Genomic DNA, 21,858 nt, shown 5'->3' on the forward strand with positions numbered 1-21,858 from the left:
CAGGGGCGATTTTTGAGCACTTAGCCAGGAGTAACTTCTGAGCATCAAATGGGTGTGCCCCCCCAAAAAAATAAACACTAGACTGAATTGCACCTCAGATAAGAGTAGACCAGGTAGAGGGGACTGCATGTGATGTGGGGAATCTAAACTAGACAGGGGTGTGCTAGGCATGTGCCCTAACTACTGTACTCTCCCAGTCTCTCTTCTGTGTGTGGAGGGGGTGGCAGTGGGGATGGCCTGGGCCCACCTGATTTTGGCAATTTGATGCCCCTTTTGCTGTTGCTGCTTATGTATGTGTCACACTCTGTGGTACTCAGGGGTCACTCCTAGCAGAACTCATCCGACCTTCAGTAGTTCTAACTCAGGTCTCCTGCCTGCCAGACATGATCCTTAGCCATTGTGCTCTCTCCCCCGTCCTCTCCATGGCAACAGAAGTGAAGCCAAGCTCCTCGGGATTGGGGATTCGCTGCTTGAAGGGACAGAAACTTGGGAAAGCCCCAGAGACAGCAGAACCAGCAGCCTCCACCCGAGAGCTGAGGCCACAGCCAGTGATTTTCCAAGCCTTGGGGACAATCGCCCTGGACTCCACACCCAAACACTCTGACTAAAGACAGAGCAAAGGTACAGACCAGAGCTGCAGAAAAGCGAGCAGGAAGGACTCAGCTCCAGGATCCCAGAACCTTCCAGACCACCCCACACAGCACCCACTCAAGTCCCTTCTTTCTTTCACCTCTGCTTCCAGCCCCTTCCAGCAGACACCAGTGATCATATGGAATGCTGGGGACTGAATCAGGGACACTGGGGGTTCCCATTCACCTCTCAACAGACCCAAACACATGGCTGATTTTTCTTTTTCTTTTTTTGGGGGGGAGGTGTCACACCCGGCAGCACTCAGGGGTTACTCCTGTCTCTACGCTCAGAAATCGCTCCTGGCAGGCTTGGGGGACCATATGGGATGCCGGGATTTGAACCACCATCCTTCTGCGTGCAAGGCAAACACCCCACCTCCATACTATCTCTCCGGCCCCTATTTTTATTTTTTTCTTTGTAAGTTAAGCAAATTATATCTGTGATGATCTAACTTGGAACAACACCAAAGAACTCCGTGGCCCAGTAGGAAAGAATGTTTTGAATAGGGTGCTGAATTGTTTTTTCCAGAACGAAACTCCTGTGAATCGGGGCCAAATGTGGATATCCAATGTTTGATTTATGGCTGCTGCATGCCCTGATGAAATGACAAGTGCTCCTCAAGTTTGGAGGGCTGGTCCATACATATGCCTGAACCAGATTCAGAGCGAGACATGCCAATTAAAACAATTCATGTTCTCTATCATCTTGTGGTTCCATGGTCCCAGGGCTTGCAACCACTCCAGGAGCTTAAATCAGGGGTGTTGGAGAACCTGTGTCCTTTCTGGGGTGCTCTGCTTCCAGGCTCATTCCGGCAGCTTGGCAAAAGCCAAGCACAGGCATTTGAGATCTGTGGTTGTTCAATGCTGGCTAGCGGCAAGCCAGGGGCTGCCTAGCTCCTCAGAGTCACCCCAGCACCCCAACACTGCAGAGCCAGCAATGGCATGCAGGGTCCCCCTGTTGAGTTCTGACTTGCCCTTCTGCCTACTGCCAGAGAAGGTTCTGGGGGATGAAAGTGGGCACCGCCTCACACACCATCCTCCAGGCCTTTCCTTCATCTTTGAGTTTCTTGGTTTTTGGCTTTTTAAGGGGTTGGGAGCCATCCCCCAGCAGTACTCAGGTCTTACTCCACTCTCTGCACTTCAGGATCATCACTCTTAGTGGTGCTTGGGGGACCGAATAGGGTACTGGGGATCAAACCTAGGTTGGTCATGTGCAAGGGCCTCACTAGTATATTACTGCTCCAGCCCTTCAATCTTAGAGAATTATTATTATGTTTTCTGGGTCATATCTAGCAGGGCTTACTCCTGGCTTTGAGTTCAAGGATCACTTCTGGCAGGGTTATAGAAGCCATATGTGGTGCCAGGGATCAAACTCAGGGGACTTGAGGGTCCCAGGGTGTGGACTCTTACGTAAGCCCCAGCCCAGCCAGGCTTGGAATATGCTGCCTATAGGCTCCTGATTCACTCACTCAAAACTGCCCCCTCAAGGTCGGGCAAACGGGGAAGGAAATGGAAATGGAAGCAAGTTTGTTGGCTCTCAAAACACTCATCTATTCCCTAGGGTGCACTGGGCGCTTTAACCACTTTTTTTTAACCTTTTCTATTTTGAAATAGAATATAAATATAGAAGAAGGCCCAAGGCAGACACACACCGGTTACTGATTAGATTACCCAACAACAGTCTGATGCCAGAACCCCAGCAGTCCCCCAGTACACATCTCCCCACGCTCAAGATCAACCCTTGAGAGATTTGAGTAGAACCATCCTCTTTTCCTTGGCTGCACCCTAAAGACCACACTTGCTTTGTCTTTTCTTTTTTGGGGGGGTTTGGGCCACACCTGGTGGCACTCAGGGGTTGAATGCTCCTGGCAGGCTGGAAGGGGGGGGGAATCATATGGGATGCTGGGGACTGAATCTGGGACAGCTGCATGCAAGGCAAACACCCTCTGGCTGTGCTATTGCTCCAGGCCTGGCTTCCTTTTTTTTTTTCAGTGTTGTGGTATCAGGGACAGAAGCTGGGATCAGCGTGTGCTCTAAAGCTGAGTTACCAAAAAGACATGCAGACATCCTGGAGTCCTTAGGAGTGTGGCCCCCCACCCCATCCCACTCAATATGCTTTCAAGGTTGGACTGACCCATGGGCTCAAAGGAAGACGCCAACTCAGCCCATGAGCCCACCTGCCATAAATGGAGGAGTGATTTCTGGTGTGTGGTCAGCACCTCCTTGTGATCTGTGTGGTCTTTCCAGCAGTAGAGGGCTAACGGTGGAGCCCCAATCTCAGGCTCAGGGTAGTTACTCCCCCATATACTTGTTCCTGCCCCACCAACAGGGCAAGAGTCTGCCAACAAATGAATTTTCCTGCCAACACTGGACACCATCCAGTTGGCTTGGTTGACATCCGCCCCCTCCCAGCAGCCCTGTGGCGCCCAGCTGGTTTGCACTGCCACTGGGTGGGGCCACAGGTTCCTTGGGTGATACCCAGTGGTGCTTAGGGCTCACTCCTAGTGGGGATGAAGGGGGCATATGGAATACTGGAAATTGAATCCTGGTTGGCCACAGGCAATGCATCCACATGGCAGTGCTCATCCCATATGGGATGCCAGGGATCAAACCTGGGTATGTCCTGAGTCAGCTTTGTGCAAGGCAAATGCCTTACAGCTGTGCTATCACTCTTGTCTATTTTTGGTTTTGTTTAATGGGGCCTACCTGGCGGTGCTCAGGGCTGCTTCCTGACTCTGTGCTCAGGGATCACTCCTGGCAGGGTTCTGGGGTGCCAGGGATTTAACCCAGGGCAGCTGCAGGCTGCTGCTCTGACCCTCTCACGATCATTTTAACTTGTATTTCACAGAGACCCACAGAGGCCTTTTCCTGTGTGCTAGCTGGCTCCCTGTGAGCCCCCTGTCACATTCTCCAAAGGGGGTGTTGGCTGCTCAGGGAAACACACTGCAGTCAGTGGCTCTTTCATGGTCACATGTCTCCCCAAAATTATCTGCTGAGAGACTTCAACTGTCCCACACAGGATAAAGGTCCGAGGAGCAAAAATTCCGACTTTGTTTTTCAGGTACCAGCTGGCGACCTTCTTGAAATGGAGATGTGGAAAAGCAAGTCTAAGACTTGAGTCATGGTCCTTGGGGAAACTAGCTCAGTGCCCCCCCAGTGTGACGTGGGAGTCTCATTGGTATTGACTGGAGAATGAACCCCCCCCAACCCCTCTATTGGGGAAAGACGACACAAATGAGTGAATGTGTTTGGTAAAGGGCTGATGGTCAAACCACCAGCAATTCTCAGAGGCAAAAATGCTATGTTCCCAACCTTGGGGCAGAGGACCCCTGGGACCCACTGCCTGCCACTGCCCTGTCAGTGTATTGGAACTGGGCTCCTTCCTGGCTTCGGGCAGGAAAACAGGAAGTACCCCACATCCCATATACAGGAGGGACAAATACATTCCCAGATAAGCCCCATGGACAGCCAATGTCCATTGCAGTGGGCCCCACATAGGCCCACGCCCACTTTGGCCTGGTCCTCCCTGACAAGTGCCTCCCACCTGGTGCCCTGCACAGGAGCTTACATAGCCCATTGAGGGGTGCAAGTCTGCTCTCCCAGGACCCCTGGACATGGCCTCTTTCCCTAAAGTTGCCACTGACCTTCAGGTATTCCTCCCAGATGTCCATTCTAGGTGCCCAGCCCTCATGTTCTGGGCACAAGGACATCAGGAAATATTAGCCAAGTGCCCACGACATTGGGTGCGACAGGCTGGGGGCATTCAGACTCTTCCTGGCCTTTGCATTTGATTGGTTTAAGTTTTGGGGACCACACAGGTGGAGCTCAAGGCTTACTCCATATGGGGTTCCAGGATCAATCCCACTAAGTCAGAGGTGGCAGACACCTCATGCGGCTCCCAGCCAAAATGAATGCGGCTCTTTGCCTCTTATCATTATTTTGTATACTGTGGCTCTTTGCCAAGTTTGGATTTTGTTCTGCTGCTTCTGAGGAGGGACCTCTGAGGAGAGATCTCCAAGTTTGGAGTCCCGCCCCCAGGCTGCATCATCATGTCTCCCATCCCTCGGAAACAACTGCACAGGCCAGCGAGCGTGGGGGGGGGGACCCGTGTGTCACATGTTGTGTCACATATTTTTTTTTTTTTTTTTTTTTTAAGATCTAATTTTTTTTTTATTCTTTTTTTTTTTTAATTTTTTTTTTTATTTAAACACCTTGATTACATACATGATTGTGTTTGGGTTTCAGTCATAAAAGGAACACCACCCATCACCAGTGCAACATTCCCATCACCCAAGTCCCAAATCCCCCTCCTCCCCACCCAACCCCCGCCTGTACCCTAAACAGGCTCTACATTTCCCTCATACATTCTCAATATTAGGACAGTTCAAAATGTAGTTATTTCTCTAACTAAACTCATCACTCTTTGTGGTGACCTTCCTGAGGTGAGCTGGAACTTCCAGCTCTTTTCTCTTTTGTGTCTGAAAATTATTATTACAAGGGTGTCTTTCATTTTTCTTAAAACCCATAGATGAGTGAGACCATTCTGCGTTTTTCTCTCTCTCTCTGACTTATTTCACTCAGCATAATAGATTCCATGTACATCCATGGATAGGAAAATTTCATGACTTCATCTCTCCTGACAGCTGCATAATATTCCATTGTGTATATGTACCACAGTTTCTTTAGCCATTCGTCTGTTGAAGGGCATCTTGGTTGTTTCCAGAGTCTTGCTATGGTAAATAGAGCTGCAATGAATATAGGTGTAAGGAAGGGGTTTTTGTATTGTATTTTTGTGTTCCTAGGGTATATTCCTAGGAGTGGTATAGCTGGATCATATGGGAGGTTGTGTCACATCTTGCCATTAGTTCTTTTTTTTTTTTTTTTTTTTTTTTTTGGTTTTTGGGCCACACCCGTTTGACGCTCAGGGGTTACTCCTGGCTATGTGCTCAGAAATCGCCCCTGGCTTGGGTGGACCATATGGGACGCCGGGGGATCGAACCGAGGTCCTTCCTTGGCTAGCGCTTGCAAGGCAGACACCTTACCTCCAGCGCCACCTACCCGGCCCCGCCATTAGTTCTTAGTGTGGAGGACGCAGCACACCCTCACCATCACTACAGGATTTTTACCCTCTCAAAATGGCAAAATGCAATATGTGTTTAAAATATTATTGTTAAAATTATACGCTTTTGTGTGAGTATTTGTTTTGGCAGGTCACTGCGTGGTGTGGCTCTCTGGCTCTCACAGTTTAAAATTTTGGCTCTTTGTGTTGAACTTGTTCACCACCCCTGCACTAAGCCATGCCTTAACCCGTGGACTATCTCTGCAGACCCAGATTCTGCATTTGAAATGAGGCAGCAGTGGTGGGGTTTGCTCTCTCCTTCTACAGGGAAGCCCCAGTGCAGTGCTCAACCCAACTTCCCTTTGCTTGGCTGTCCCCCACCCCACCCCACCTTTCCTCCACCATATGCACACGGCCCTGTTAAGTACTGGGGAACCTGTAGGACCCCTGGACAGTCACTAACACCCTCTGCTGCATCTTGGAGCACAGAGCGGCCCTCCGAAACAAAAGGCAGCCTAGAAAAGAGGTTTTTGTGGGTGCTGAGAATCAAGTGTCCTAAAATTCCTGGAAGTTCCAACTCACCTGGAGCCCAATTTCAGTTCCCAGGTGCTCAAGACCCTCTCCTAAAGGGGTGCCCCAACTGCATTCTGTGGGAGCCAGATGGGAAATCCCCTGGCCTCCTGGGGTGTGGGGTCTGTACACGAAGGGCAGGCTGGGACTAAGATTTAATCACTGGGGAAATCAAAGGAAACAAGGAGAAGCCCCCAAAAGTGCAAAGGCAAAGGGCTTTGTGAAAGGGTGGAGTTTGAGGGGGGGGTTCCCAGAAAATCTCTGTTTCCAGAACAGTTGATTCCACCCTTAAGAGTCCTGGACTGAAATGGGGAAGGGGTACCTTAGGTACAACTGGGGCTGGGGATATGCTTTCTCTTTACCTGCATTAAGAAGGTATATTTAAAAAATAAATTAATGAATGAATAAAAAAAAGAAGGTACATTTCTGGAGGGAGAAGTGATTGTTTTCAGAAAAGGGGGCAGTAAGGGAACCTCTGGGGTCAGTCCCCCAACTCTCTGCCAACATTTGGCAATGGCCGGTGATTGCTCATACACAGAGACATGGAGCCTGCACCCCAAGAAGCAAGCTAAGCCACCACCCCCCCATTCCAGCAGTGATGGTGGAAACAGCCTTCAGGGCTGGCTAGAATGAGGCAGGCTTAGGCAGGAAGAATTGGGGTGCCATGGGCAGGGCTTCTGGGGGCCAGCAAAGGTTGCTGAAAATGAGCTTCCAGAATCAAGGCTTGCTGGATAAGCCACCAAACTCTAGGTCTTTTGGGGGAGCAAGTGGGAGCTCTACAGGTATCAGGGGAGTCAGGGGATGGAGGAGAGCAGCTCCCTTGGGACACAAAGGGTATGAGAGGAGTGAGGGGGACTGGAACCTGGGCTGCTGAGTTTGGGAGGACAGCTTAAAGGGGGCACAAAACCAACAGGAGTGGTTCAGGGGGTCCGGAAGGTCAGGAGGGAGAAAAGGGGGTCCAAGAAGCTGTAACAAAATATGCCTTTAGTTTAGGGGGCATGGGAGACCAGAAGGAAATAGAGAGGTGGTTGAGGGCCATTCCCCCAGGATCCCTGGCTGAGGAAGAAGGACATAAGTCAGGCTTTGGGTTATCTTCCTATGGGGGCCCCCAATTCTAGCCCTGAAAGAACAAGCTTACCTTGCATCTCTAAGGCCAAGAGCAATAGGCCACTGGGTAGGGAATTAATTGCCTTGCATACAGCTGACCTGGGTTCCATCCCTGGCATTGTAATGGTTCCCTGAGCAGAGAGCCAGGAGTAACCCTTGAGCATCACGAGTAACCATTGAGCATCACTAGGCATGACCCCCAAACAAAACAGAACAAAATCAACTTTCCTCTCTAAAAAGTGAGCTTGACAGGCCTAGAGGGGTGCTCTGCCAGGTGTTACCACTGGCACAGAGTGAGGGAGGTAAAGGTCTGCCTTTGCTATAGTTCCTTTCCGGGATACTGGGATGAAGAGTGTAGGAAAACCCACTTCTATGTGACAGCACCAAGAGGAAGCCCTGGGCTAAGAAGCCATGCTGAGCTACAAGGCTGGGACCTGCAAAGCCCCACCCAAGTGTCCCTTCTGCCACATGGGATGCAGGATCTCTGCATAGAGCAAAACTGGACAGCAGAGCCCTGACTTGGCTAGAGTGGCACAGTCAATGGGTGCCCTGGCTTTTGGACTCTGCCAAAGACCTGGGCAGACAAGGCACCCCCATCCCTTTCTGGGCCCACTAGGATGCAGAAATTGATGCCAGCAGCTTCAAGCCAACATGTTCCTGGATCTTTCTCCCTAGAGCCCAACTCCTGGTTCCTCAGAACACAGGATTTCTCAGACTGGCCACCCAGGGCCACTGGAGAGGCCGGTAGAGCTATGTGTGGCTCTGGGAGATGCAAGCCCGGCCCTCCATGTTGTAAGTGGCTCTGAGGGACATAGCTGGGCCCGTATCCAGTGTGGCTGTGCTGGAGCTGATCCTCCACCTTCCAGTAGTGGCCACTAGACTATCTCCCACTGATTCATGAACTACTCAGGGTGGGTCTCTTTATCTGACTCATCTCTGTCCCTTCTAAACGGATGTCACAAAAGTAAATAAAACAAAACTTAGAGGAAACCAGAGCTGCTCTGCTGATCAACCATGAGTGGCAGCTATCCCGGATTATTCCAGAAGTACCATCTTGGCCCAGGCTAGAATCAGACTCAGCCATGGAGCAAGGATAGCACCCCAAGAAAGGCACCATGAGCAGGGCTTTTGAAGGGTAGAAGCCCGTTTCTTTCCCCTGTGACAGACAGGGGAAAAGTGTCTGTCTGACTGAGATAGAAGTGAAGCAGCAGGGATAGCACAGCACATGTGCCTTGCACATGGCTGACCCAGGACAGACCTGGGTTCAATTCCTGGCATCCATTTGGTCCCCCGAGCCTGCCAGAGCTATTTATGAATGCTGCTGGGTGAGGCCCCAAAACAAAAACAAAAACAAAAAAACAGAAGTGAAGCAGCAGTTCCAAGATGCCCCCTTCTGCTGGGAATTGCATGTCAAGTATGAGGACAACATGGGCAGAGTTGATGGAAGACTTCCTGGAAGAAGTGGCAGGATGCAGAAGCAAGGCGGGTCTGAGGGAAAGGGATCAGGGCCCCCGGGGGAGAATGAGTCAAGCTTAGATAAGGAGGGAACTGGGGCCCTGGACAAGCCTGCTGGAACTGACCAGACATGCCATGACCCCCCACTCCATCTCAGGTCCTCCCCTTCCCACACCTAGTGGATGGAGAGCATAGGTCAGAACAAGAGTTGTGTGCTTGCTCACTCAGAGCATAGAGTTCGGAGAGCATTGTCCAGGGGGCATGTCTCTTAGGGAGTCGCATTGGCTACTGGGGAGTCACATGGGGAAGGGGCAGGGTCACAGGCAGTCAGGGCCCAGCACCTCTGCACCATGCTCCATCCTGGCGCTCCACCCTGTGACCTGTGCCATCCTCTGCATGGGTACCACTGTCCCCTCTTCCCCCACTCAGCAAGTGATCACTCCAATTGCAAGCGGGGTGCAGGCCCCAGTGAGGATGGGGGTTCTCCCAACCTCTTCCTGCTCCCACAACCTGTACTTAGAGCCCCGGGTTCAGGCACCGGGTAATCAGTGGTTCCCTTCCTGGCGCTACAGGCTTAATCACAGGCTACACTGCTATGGTTCAACTGTCTCCTTGCTCAAAACCAAGCTCCCCCCTCCAGGAGCCCCTTTAACCCTCAGGAACCTTTGAGCTAAGAACTCATCTTCCCACAAGTCACCTGGGGTCACAAGGCCTAACCCCCACCTGGCTAAAAACTCAGCTTTCAGCCAGAGAGAGCACAGTGGGGAGGACACTAGGCACCCACAACCTGATCCAAGTTCAAGCCCTGGCATCCCTTATGCTCCCCCAAGCACCACCAGGAGTGATCTCTGAACACGGAGCCAGGAATAAGCCCTCAGCAATGTTGGGTGTAGTATCCCAAACAAAAAACAAAACAGGTGTGGCCGGCCGGCGAGGTGGTGCTAGAGGTAAGGTGTCTGCCTTGCAAGTGCTAGCCAAGGATCAGGACCGCAGTTCGATCCCCCAGCGTCCCATATGGTTCCCCCCAAGCCAGGGGCAATTTCTGAGCACTTAGCCAGGAGTAACCCCTGAGCATCAAATGGGTGTGGCCCCAAAAAACAAAACAACAACAACAAAAAAAAAACAGGTGGCCAGAATGGTGGCGCTAAAGGTAAGGCATCTGCCTTGCAAGCACTGGCCTAGAATGAACCGAGGTTCAATCCCCCAAGCCAGGAATGATTTCTGAAAACATAGCCAGGAATAACTCCTGAGCATCAACGGGTATGGCCCAAAGACAAACAAACAAACAAACAAAATAGGACAGAGAGCAACATCACAATGGGTAGGGCATTTGCCTTGCCTGCAGCAAACCCGGGTTGGATCTCCAGCATTCCAGCAGGTCCCCTGAATCGGACAGAGTGATTTCTGAGCACAGAGTCAGGAGTAATCTCTAAGGGCCTACAGGTGTGGCCCAAAAACCAAAACACAAGCATACAAAAAAACCTCACAAAACTCATTTCTCCTCTGGTTCCAGTGTTCTGCTGGGTTGTAGACTTGGACCACTCCCACAGTGTGACCTAAGGCAGGTTACTTTAACCTCTCTGCTGTCTTTTCCTGAAAGCTGGATGTGCCTGCTACCCACCAATCTTACGGATCCTTGAAAAGATTAAAGAAGGCAATCAAGGTAGGCCGGACCCATAGGACAGCAGAGAGGACACCAGCCTTGCATGCAGCTGACCTGGGTTCCATCCCCAGCATCTCATATGCCCCCCCAAAAAAAGCAGTCAGGAGTGACTTCCAAGTGCAGAGCCAGGAGTAAGTACTGAGAACCATCAGTACTTCACTCCTCACAAAAAGTCAACCAGTAAAGTATTTGGAATTATTCTAACCACAATAATTACAGCATTAACATGACTGGCCTATTTTCATGGGCTCTTTAACTCCTTAAAAAATGTAATTTCCTGGGCCTAAGTGATAGTACATCAGGGAAGATATTTGCCTTGCAAGCAGCCAACCTGGGTTGGCTGGGATTCCCAGCATCCCATATGGTCCCGGAGCATTTCCAGAAGTGATGCCTGAATGCCATTAGGAGGAAGCTCTGAGCACTGCAGGGTGGGCCCAAAATCCAAAGCAAAACCAAAAAAATTTATTTTCCTAACTCAGTTTTATACCTTAGCTCATCAGACACTTGACAGGTAGTCACTGAAGCCAATAAATTTCTGCAGATTGATGACTATTCTAGTCTTTTCCTTCCCTCTTCTACTCAGAACACCCAGCCTCTATTGTGTTTGAACAATAAAAAGAAAAAAAAAACACCTCTTTCGGCCTCCTTAATTGCTCCATATTCCCGACACCACCCCACTTCAAGCCTCTAAGTTAAATCTGGCCAATTTCCAGGGTTCCGCTAAATGCTAAGTGCCAAAAAGTCCCCCCCCCCCAAGACTCCCTGCTGGACTGTCCCCAGATAGCAAGGGGAACCAGACAGTCATAAGTGGAAACTCATAAACCTAATTTCCTGCACGTTTATGGGTCAAAGAATTGCATGTATTTCTCTACTGCTCCACTTTCTACTTGTTGGAAAATCAGGAGAAATGTGTTACCATCAAATCACATCTTTTGATTTTCTTTTTCCATTAAAAAATAAAAACTATTTAGGCAGGAACACCCACAGAGAGACAAAACAAAATGCTTCCTTCTCCACAGTGGTCCAGTCCTCAAAGCCAGAAAACCAGCTTCAAGTCCAGAGGGCTCCCGCGTGAATGATGTTCTCTGCTGGGCTAGGGTGTCTCAGAGAGGAGAACCCCACCTTTATATCACCCACTGGCTGGCAAAAAGGAGGATGAAATCTCTGATGTGAAGACTGGATTCTTTGTCATATTCCAAATATAGAATAGCTGGTCCTCACTATCTCGCATAGAACCCCCCCCAAAGCCCTTCCTTACACTGCACTGTCTTGGGGAGCTGGCCACGGCAGGTCTGCTAAAGTCCACTCTCAGAGCCAGAGTACAGAAGAAATTTGTCCCCTCCATGCTGCCCTGGGGTGATGAGAATTGCTCAGAAATAGATCCTGCACAAACGAAGCTGCAAAGAAATGCACCCCCTTTCTGTCCCACTTCTTTCATGCACCCACCTGCAACCCAGCTTCGAGGTAGACAGACAGATGGACAAACTGTGGTTTTTTTGTTGATGACACCAGGGATTTTGGCCGCCTGCCCTAGTCAGCTTGGACAAATAGGGCACTGAGCACATCTGGGGAGATGAAAACAGACCCACGGAGAGAGTCCAGGGGGCACCCACCACCAAGTTCTTCTGCTCAACAGGGGAGTTGGGGTTGGGGGGGAACCTCAGGTCCTGGCCCTGAGCTGACCCAAACCACGAGTCCTTGTCCAAGTTCGGCCACATCTAAGTTTCCCTCCATCCCTTCTCAGCACTCAGACAGACCAGACCCCTCCAGGCCCGCTTGTGTGGAGCGACAGCTGGGGGGTGACATGAGCCAAGCCAGAGGCACAAGGAAGGGGGTGCAGAGGATTAAGAGGGGGAAATGTCAGTGCCACCGGGAAGCTGTCAGGATGGGAGGAAAAGGTTCCCCACTCTTCATATCCCCGAGCTAGCGCCCCATTAATCTTAGTGCACCCCCATATGCACACAATGCCCCCCCAATCTCGAGGCATCTCTCCCATTCGCTGCTTTCCCGTTCCCTCCGCTCTCCCCTCGCCTTCACCCCTGCCCTGGCCTCGTGGGCAGGGCACCCCAAGGCTGGCTGGGATGCAGCCTAATCGGGGTCGCTTTAGCTCGGAGCAACGACGGCTTCCCCTCCCCGAGGCTCCGGGCCTGCAACACTTCGACTCCCCTGGAACCCCGTCGGGCACGCGGCGCCTCTGGGAATGGGGTCCCCCAAATCCTCACCTGGGCTCGCTCGAAGCTCTCCCGCTCGGCCGCCTCCACGCCCGCGCCGACCGTGCGCCGGCTCAGCACCTTGGGCAGCGGGTTGGGCACCTGCTTCATGGAGCTGGCCATCCGGTCCATGTCGCCGCCGCGAGCCGAGTCCTGCAGGGCCCCCTCGGCCGCCCCGGGATCCCCGCAGCGCTGCCCGCCCCACCCCGCCCCGCCCGGCCCGCTGGGATCCGGCGCTAACGGGACTGTTTCCGCGCCTCATTGGCTGGGTGCGCTGTCACTCACAAGGCCACGCCCCTCCCTCCCGAAGGCTTGCCCCGCCCTGCTGGGAACTCGGGACTGCAAGGCTCTCCGGGATAGGCCCGCTGGGCTGTCCGTCACTGGAGTGGGCGGGGTAAATAAAGGAGGCGTGGCCTGGGATGCCCTGACCTGCCCCTCCCGTCTCGCCCCCTCCGGAGCCCCTTGGCGCGCCCCGCCCGGCTGGGAACTCGGGACCTCAAGAGGCGCCAGGATAGGCCCGCTGCGCTGTCCGTCACATGAGTGGGCGTGGCTGTGATGGGGGCGTGGTCTGAGCTGCCCTGACATGCCCCGCCCCTCCGCGCCGGCTCTTCCCCGGTCCGCCCGCCTGCTGGGAACACTGCCAGGTCCCTGCTTGCTGGGTTCAGGGGCTCCCGCCTTGAATTGGGATCCGCTTGTTTCCTCCTTTCCGTGTGGGGTAAACCCCACGACTGGGAAGACGAAACCCCGGACAGCTTTGCTCGTCTTGATCAGCGCCGGCTAAGTCTTGGCCTCCCAGCCCGCCTCTTTGGGCTCCCTCCCTCATCTCTCCCGGAGCTCTGGGTGGGGACTGCCCGGCACCTCCTTTCCAAACCTCTCATCATCCTGCCGGCGAGAACCAGCTCTCTGGTGGGGCACCCTATTTATGGGCAGCGACTCCTCCCGACCTGTTCTGGTATCAGCCAGGGGTGTCCCTTGGCACAGGGAAGGGAAGTGAGAGAAAGAAGTGTTCCGTTATATACTACCCATTTTATGTGCTTTTCCAAAAATGCTCTGAAAAGCAAAAAGGCATTAATGTTTGTTAGTTAGAGCCCAAGGCGACGATGCTCAGGGGTCACCCTTGTTGGTGCTCAGGGAACCCTGTGTGATACTGGAGACTGACCACCGTCTGTTGCATGCAAGGCTAGTGCCCTGCCGGCTCTTCATCCTTGGGCGTTACTTTTTTAAGATAAGAGCTTTTGATTAAAAAAAAAAAAAAGATTCACATATCCTGGGGCTGGAGCAATAGTACAGATGAAGAATGTTTGCCTTGTACGTGGCCAACATTGGTTCAATCCCCAGCACCCCACATGGCCCCCAGAGTCCACTAAAAATGATCCCTGAATACAGAGCCAGGACTAAACCTTGAGCACCACCAGAAGTGGCCACAAAGCAAACAATTTTGCATCCAGTGGAGAAGTAAAAGTTGGGGAGCCCTTGCAGTCATTGGGAATCTTAGGTGGCTTGCCTTTGACCTGTGCTCTACCTAGCTGGGAGTTTGTGAGGGTTGGGGGTGGAAAATACCCTAGGGCCTGCACTGGAAAATTCTGTTCTGAAGATCCTTAGAAGAAGGGGCTTGGACAAAAAGAATGCAAGAAGGTAGGAACCGGGGCAGAGAGATAGCATGGATGGCCTTTGCCTTTCATGCAGGAGGTAATCGGTTCGAATCCCGGCGCCCCATATGGTCCCCCGTGCCTGCCAGGAGCAATTTCTGAGCCTGGAGCCAGGAGGCTCTGCCTGGTCTGACCCAAAAACCACACACACACACAAAAAAAAAGGTGGGAACCAGAGCAGTTAGACGTAGTCCTGGATGAAAAATATTGGGGGTACCTTGAGGGTCCCCTTGTCCAGGAGGCAGCTCTTTGACTTAACTTGTACCTCGAGAGCATATCCTTCAAGTGGCCCCTAGGGTTTGGGGGAGGAGACTGGATGGACACTGTTTTCCTGTGTATAAAGTCTTAGAAGGGGGGCCAGAGTGGTGGCACAGCGGTAGGGTGTTTGCTTTGCAAACATCCTGGCTGACCCAGGATGGACCGCAGTTCAATCCCCTAGCATCCAATATGGTCCCCCAAGCCAGGAATGATTTCTGAGCACACATAGCCAGGAGTAACCCCTGAGTGTCACCGGGTATGGTCTCAAAACCAAAAACTAACCAAACAAACAAACAAAAAAATGTCAAAAAAAAAAAGTCTAGAAGGGTGAAGAGGACATGGAAAGTAGGGGGCTGCTAATTCCACAGGAGGAGGGGGACTTCCTGCTAATTCCACAGGAGGAGGGGGACTTCCATGACCGAGCAGTGTCGCAGACCCGTGGTGGGTGGGTGGGTGCGTGTGGCGCCAGAGCCTCTGGGCACAATTGTAGCAGAAAGTGGCAGGGCACAGGAAGGTGCATCTGCACTGTTGAGGTGATACGTGGGTGAGGGTCCTGTTTGTGAGCTTGGGGCCATGGAGGGGTGTGTGTGGGTCAGAATGGTAGAAGGTGTGGAAGTGCTGAGAATCAGAGAAGGACCATATGCCCAGAGGTAGGGTGTGGGGTGGGCAGAGCCAGCACTGTGAGGGAGATAGCACAGGAGTTAAGACACTGGCCTTGCATGCAGCAGACCTAGGTTCAATCCCTGGCACCACATAAGGCCCCTTGAGAACCTCCAGGAATAAGCCCTGAGGATGTGGCCAAAAAAAACCCCAAAAGATCAGCCAGATAAGGGACAAATACTCAGACTACCAGTAGGGGCTGGAATGATAGCACAGCCTGATAATACTCCTGAGGATTACCAGGAGTAATTCCTGAGCACAAAGCCAGGCATAACCCCTGAGCATCGCCAAGTGTGGCCCCAAAACAAAGAATTTTAAAAGGGGGGGCACCCTTAGTAACCTTGAACTCAAAGGGGCATGGAGGGGGCAGTTCTGAATGCCCTGGGAACTCTGGAATAGGAGGCACCTGACAAGACTGGTGGCTTTAGGGAGACCTGTCCTGCAGGACACAGTACCCCTGTATTACCTCCCTCCATTGGGTTTGCACCTGCCCCAAAACTCAGCCTAGCTCAAGAATGATTTATGACCTTACACCCAGAGTTTATGGCACCAATAAATATGGGCCTTTTAACCAGGGCTTAAAGGATCAGCCTGTTTCTTAATATAATAAACTAGAGTCAGAACCAGGAATGTGTGGTTTGGAGGCACCCAGCAGAGAGATGCTCAGCTGGGTTCCCTCTTCAGTGAACTGGAAGGAGCCAAAAAGGAGTTTGCCTGCTGCAGAGCAAAAGCCTTGACCAAGGGATCTTGGCGTGGTTGCCTTAAGCTCCCATTGCAGGAAAGGCAGCCCCAGTCTCTGTCTCTGGGGATTCCAAGGTCTAGGAAAACTCAAGAGCCCTCTGTATCCTCTTACCTACCTCAGAACTGGGGAATTCTGCCCAGCTCCATGTCTCCTTTGAATCAACCTGAATAAGGTATCAAAACTCCATGCTAGGACCCAAGGAAATGGTTTCATAATTTGTCTTTCTGTTTGTTTGTTTTTGTGGCATGTAGGGGTTACTTCTGGCTTTGAGCTCAGAGATTACTCCTGGCAGACTCAGGGTACCATATGGGATACCGAAGATCAAACCTGGGTTGGCTGCATGCCAGGCAAACACTCTACCCACTGTGATATTGCTCTGGGCCCTTGAATTTTTATTTAATTTTTGTTTTTGTTTTTTTTTAGTTCTGCCCTCAGAAGTCACTCCTGGCAGGCTTGAGGGACCATATGGGATGCCAGGAATTGAACCCAGGTCTATCCTGGGTCGGCTGCATGCAAGGCAATCTCCCTACCACTGTGCTATCTCTCTGGACCCTAGAATTTTTTTTTTTTTGGGCCACAACTGTTTGATGCTCAGGGGTTACTCTTGGCTAAGCACTCAGAAATTGCCCCTGGCTTGGGGGGACCATATGGGACACCGGGGGATCGAACTGCGGTCCTTCCTTAGCTAGCGCTTGCAAGGCAGACACCTTACCTTTAGCGCCATCTCGCCAGCCCCTGGTCCCTAGAATTTTATTTTATTTATTTTTTGGTTGGTTGGTTGGTTGGTTGGTTTTGGGGACACACTAGGCAGTGTTCTAGGGTTACTCCTGGCAGGCCGTATGGGATGCTGGGAATCAAACCTGGGTTGACAGCATACAAGGCAACCACCCTACCTGCTGTGCTATCATTCCAGTACCTAGCTTTTCATATAAAAATGGGGTCTCAAACTCGCAGCCTGTGGGCCGCAAATGGCCCTCCGTACAACATTTTGTGGCCCTGCCCTAGAGAAATCTTTTTTTTGTTTTGTTTTGTTTTAGTTGTTTGGGTCACACCTCCCAATGTTCAAGGCTTACTTGACTTTGCACTCAAGGATCACCCCAACTTTGCTTCCTGTGGCCCCCAGGTAAATTGAGTTTGAGACCCCATTTACATTATAAATGGACTCACAAAGAATGATGTCTAGCTTTCCCTCAAAGACCAGTGCATTCAGAATGTAGCTATATGTTGTCTGTGTCCAGAATCGAATGCTCTGAACTGCTGAGAGGGGCTCCAAAGCACGGATAGCCCCAATGTATTTATTTATTTATCTGTTCATTGGCTAAAGTACATGTGAATACTTTTCAGGTTTTTTAAAAAAAATGGTTCTGGGGCCGAGTGGTGGTGCAGCGGTAGGGCATTTGCTTTGCATGCAGCTGATGTAGGACAGACCTGGGTTCGATTCCCAGCATCCTATATGGTCCCCCAAGCCAGGAGTGATTTCTGAGCACATAGTCAGGAGTAACCCCTGAGCATCACCAGGTGTGGCCCCCCCCAAAAAATGGTTCTTATTGTTTTGTTTTGGGGGCCACACTCAGCTTACTCCTGGCTCTAGGCTCAGGGAACACTTCTGGTAGTGTTCAGGGGATCATATGTGATGTCAGGGATTGAACCAGGTTTGGTTGAGTGCAAGGTAATTGCTTAATCACTGTGCTGTTTTTCCAACCCTGTTTGTGAATTGTTCTGTTCTGTTTTGTTTTGTTTTTGACACAGCGGGTAATTCTCACAGATCACTCCTGGCACAGTTCAGGGGATGCAACAGATCAAACCTGAATTGGCCACAAGCAAGGCAAATGCTTCACTATACTAACACCTTGGCCTCTAATTCCATTGTATCTCTATATGCCAGCAATTAAAAGTTTAAAAATACCAATATTATATAATATTGCATTCTTCCCCAGCACTGAATGGTCCCCTGAACACTACTGTAGTAGCCCCTGAGTACTATTGGGTATGATCCAAAACAAAGAAACAAACAAGGTCCCTGAGAGATAGCACATCGGTATGACATTTGCCTTGCATGTGGCCAACCCAGGGCTGATGGTTCAATCCCCAGCATCCGATATGATCCCCCGAGCCTGCCAGGAGCGATTTCTGAGCACAGAGCCAGGAGTAACCCCTGAGCACCACTGGGTGTGACCCAAAAATAAAAAAGAAATACTTAAGTTGTTGACTTAGGTTTTATTTATGTAAATGAACATGATAAACACTTTCATAAGTAAGGGGTTTGCTCATTTCAAATGGCTTCTTGGGATTCCTAGAAGCTGAATAAATAGGTCAAAGTGTCACACTTTATTGTTTGGAGGGCTCACACCCAGTTGTGTTTAGGGCTTATTTCTGACTCTGCACTTAAAGATTAATTCCAATGGTCTTCATGAGATAATATGGGGTGCTGGGGATTGAACCCAGGTTGGCTGTTTTCAAAGCATGCATCTTACTCACTGTCCTATCTCTCCTCCAGCTTGAGTACTACTATTTTGAAAATTCATTGCATTAAATTCTCTTCCCAAAAGTTGCACAATGCTACATTTCTTTCATCAGAAAAGTGCCTGTACATCTGGTCATGATTCAGTTTTGTCATTAGTGGGAAAAAAAAAAAAGGTAGATTTTTAGATCAATGCATATTCGACTTCCTAATTTTGCTTGCATTTATGAATGTGTTTTCTTTCTCCATGAGTCATCTTGAATATTTTTTGGGGGTTGAGGCCATACCTGGCCACTCTCAGAGCTTACTCCTGGTTCTGTGCTCAAAAATTACTCCTGGAAGGCTCGGGAGACCACATGAGGTGCTGGGGATTGAACCTGAGTCAGTCATGCAAGGCAAAAGCTCTACCCGCTGTGCTACTGCTCTCCCCCTCCCCCCCCCCATCTTGAATCTTGATGTCCATTTATCTGGAAGCTTTTAAATACTCCTAGCTTTATTCCCTTGCTCAAGGGAGGCCCTGATGATAGTTCTCAACCAACTTAGTTCAACTCTCTTTTTTTTTTTTTTTTTTTTTGGTTTTTGGGTCACACCCGGCAGCGAACAAGGGCTACTCCTGGCTCTACACTCAGAAATTGCCCCCAGCAGGCTCAGGGGACCATATGGGAAGCCAGGATTTGAACCACCATCCTTCTGCATGCAAGGCAAACACTTACTGCTGTGCTATCTCTCTGGCCTTTGGTTCAACTCTTGGTTCCACGCCAGGGTCTGAGGATGTCAGGCACTGGGTTCCAGAATGCTTGGGCAATCCTAATGTTGAGCACCTCTAGGGCCACACCAGGTGCTGCTCAGGATTTACTACTGGCTCTGCACTCAGGAATCATTCTTAGTGGTTATTGGGGACCATATGGGATGCTGGAAATCAAATCTGAGTCAGCGTTGAGCAACCCAGCTCAACTACTGTGCTATCACTCCAGCTTCTACATTTCTCTTTTAATGATAACTATAATTTTTATTCTTTTTTTTTTTTTTTTTTTTTTTTGGTTTTTGGCCACACCTGGCAGTATTCAGGGGTTACTCCTGGCTGTTTGCTCAGAAATAGCTCCTGGCAGGCACGGGGGACCATATGGGACATCGGGATTCGAACCAACCACCTTTGGTCCTGGATCGGCTGCTTGCAAGGCAAATGCCGCTGTGCTATCTCTCCGGGCCCTGATTTTTATTCTTTCAATAACTAATTAAGATTGTCTACTCTGGGGGCCGGGCGGTGGCGCTGGAGGTAAGGTGCCTGCCTTGCCTGCGCTAACCTAGGACGGACCGCGGTTCGATCCCCCGGCGTCCCATATGGTCCCCCAAGAAGCCAGGAGCAACTTCTGAGCGCATAGCCAGGAGTAACCCCTGAGCCTCACAGGGTGTGGCCCAAAAACAAAAACAAACAAACAAAAAAAAAAAAAAAAAAAAAAGATTGTCTACTCTGGGGCTGGAGAAAGAGCACAGCAGGTAAGGCATTTGCCTTGCATGCAGCCAACCTGGGTTTTATCCCTGGCATTCTATAGGGTCCCCCAAGCCTGCCAGGAGTAATTTCTGAGCACAGAGCCAGGAGTAACCCCTGAATGCTGTCAGGTGTGGCCCCAAAACAAAAACTGAAACACAAAAACTGAAAACACAAAAACACAAAAACTGAAAACACAAAAACACAAAAACACTATAAAAATGGAAAAGGCAGGAATGAAATTGTCAGGCTAATAAAAGTCACAGGGCACTGGCCTCGCACACAACTGGCCCTGGTTTGATCCTCAACATTTCATAAGGTCCCCTTGAGGACCACCAGGAGTAATTCCTGAGTGCAGAGCCAGGGGTAAACCTTGAGTATCACCAAAAGTAATTCCTGAGGGCAAAATCAGGAATGACCCCTGAGCATTTCCAGTTATGGCCCCCTCCACAAGAAATAAACAGGTTGGCCTGGGGTGGGTTTTACATGTCAGATCAGGATCCAGTATTCCAAGGCCACACTTGATGTGCTCAGGGCTTCCTCCTGGCCCTTGATGTGCTCAGGGATCGCTCCTAGAAGACTTGGTACTGTGTGCAAGGACAGTGCCCTGTCCACAACACAATCACTTTGGCCAGTTCTTGAGAGCACAAATGTGTATTGCAGTCAGATAAGAAGTTGAGAGAGAGAGAGAGAGAGAGAGAGAGAGAGAGAGAGAGAGAGAGAGAGAGAGAGAGAGAGAGAGAGAGAACAGTGTTTAGGCCTCTTGTTTGATTATGTCCTTTCTAGATTCTATCTCCAGCACTGCAAAGGAGCCCTGGAGCCCCACAAGGAGTAAGCCCTGAACATGACCAGGTGTGGCTCCAAAACAAAACAAAACTATAAAAAAGCTGTGTGTAGACAGCACAGGAGACAGAACTGCTTCCACAAGGGAGAAAGGTAAATTCTGGAACTGGGGTCAGGGAGCAGGTCAAAGGGAAGGAGCAGGGGCTCAGATGTAGGGAGGGGTGCTGAATGGGTGGGACCCATGACCAAGCTGTGCCACCCCAAGATGGTACACCAGCTATAGAATGAAATTCTGCATGTGGAAGAAAGCAATTCTGAAGAAAGATAGGGTATCATATCCTAGAGAGGACGGGAGGGAGGGGAGAGGAAGGGATGAAGGAGAGGGGGAAAGAGGAGAGAAGAAGAGAAAAAAGGTGGGGAGGGGAAGAGAAAGGGAAGGGTAGGATGGGGAGAGGAGTGGGGAGAGGAGGATAGGGGAGAAATGGAGAGTTATGGAGAGAGGACAGGGGGGAAAGGATGGAGAGAGAAGGAAGGGTGAGGTGCACCGGGTAGGGGAAGGCAACTGGGGTCATTGGAGCTGGAGCTGAGGTCTCAGAGTCACAGCAGCAGGACCCTGATCATAACCAGAGGTATTCTGATCATCCATATCTCAGGATGTGGGGAGAGAGAGAGAGACAGAGACAGAGAGAGACAGAGAGACAGGAACAGAGAGAGACAGAGACACAAACACAGAGAGACAGAGACAGAAACACAGAGAGACAGAGACAGAAACAGAGAGAGACAGAGAGAAAGGGAGAGAGAGAGAGAGAACACAAAAGAACAAAAGAAGGCAAGTTCTGGTTTCTGCAGTGTCCAAGGCTGGAGAAGACCCAATGATGCACAGAGGGGGCAGAATAAGGGGTGGAGCCACCCCAGCCCAGAGCAGATAAGGTTCTGGGGGGCTCTCCAGCCTGGCCCCTGGGTGCCCAAAGGGGTCCCCCTCACAGAGATCAGAAAAATCTTGGGCAGAGTGAACCCACATTCTCTGCCTCCCAACTGGGTTCTAATGACTGAATGGGCTTGGGGGAGAGGCTGTGAGCCCCCCAGAGTCCCAGGGTCCATCATAGACTAGAGCAGGATTACT

General features: G+C 50.7%; 1 protein-coding gene across 1 annotated transcript in view; it reads right to left on the reverse strand.

Moving 5' to 3' along the window:
- Positions 1 to 12,880, reverse strand: part of HIP1 (huntingtin interacting protein 1) — a 99,518-nt gene extending 86,638 nt beyond the window's left edge. The window contains exon 1 of the mRNA XM_049787897.1: positions 12,706 to 12,880. Within this exon, the coding sequence (XP_049643854.1) occupies positions 12,706 to 12,825 (120 nt within the window). The 5' untranslated portion in view covers positions 12,826 to 12,880. The remainder of the gene's footprint in view (positions 1 to 12,705) is intronic.
- Positions 12,881 to 21,858: the final 8,978 nt, after the last annotated feature.

The sequence above is a fragment of the Suncus etruscus genome, chromosome 15, assembly GCF_024139225.1.
Source record: "Suncus etruscus isolate mSunEtr1 chromosome 15, mSunEtr1.pri.cur, whole genome shotgun sequence".
NCBI classification, from domain to species: Eukaryota; Metazoa; Chordata; class Mammalia; order Eulipotyphla; family Soricidae; genus Suncus; species Suncus etruscus.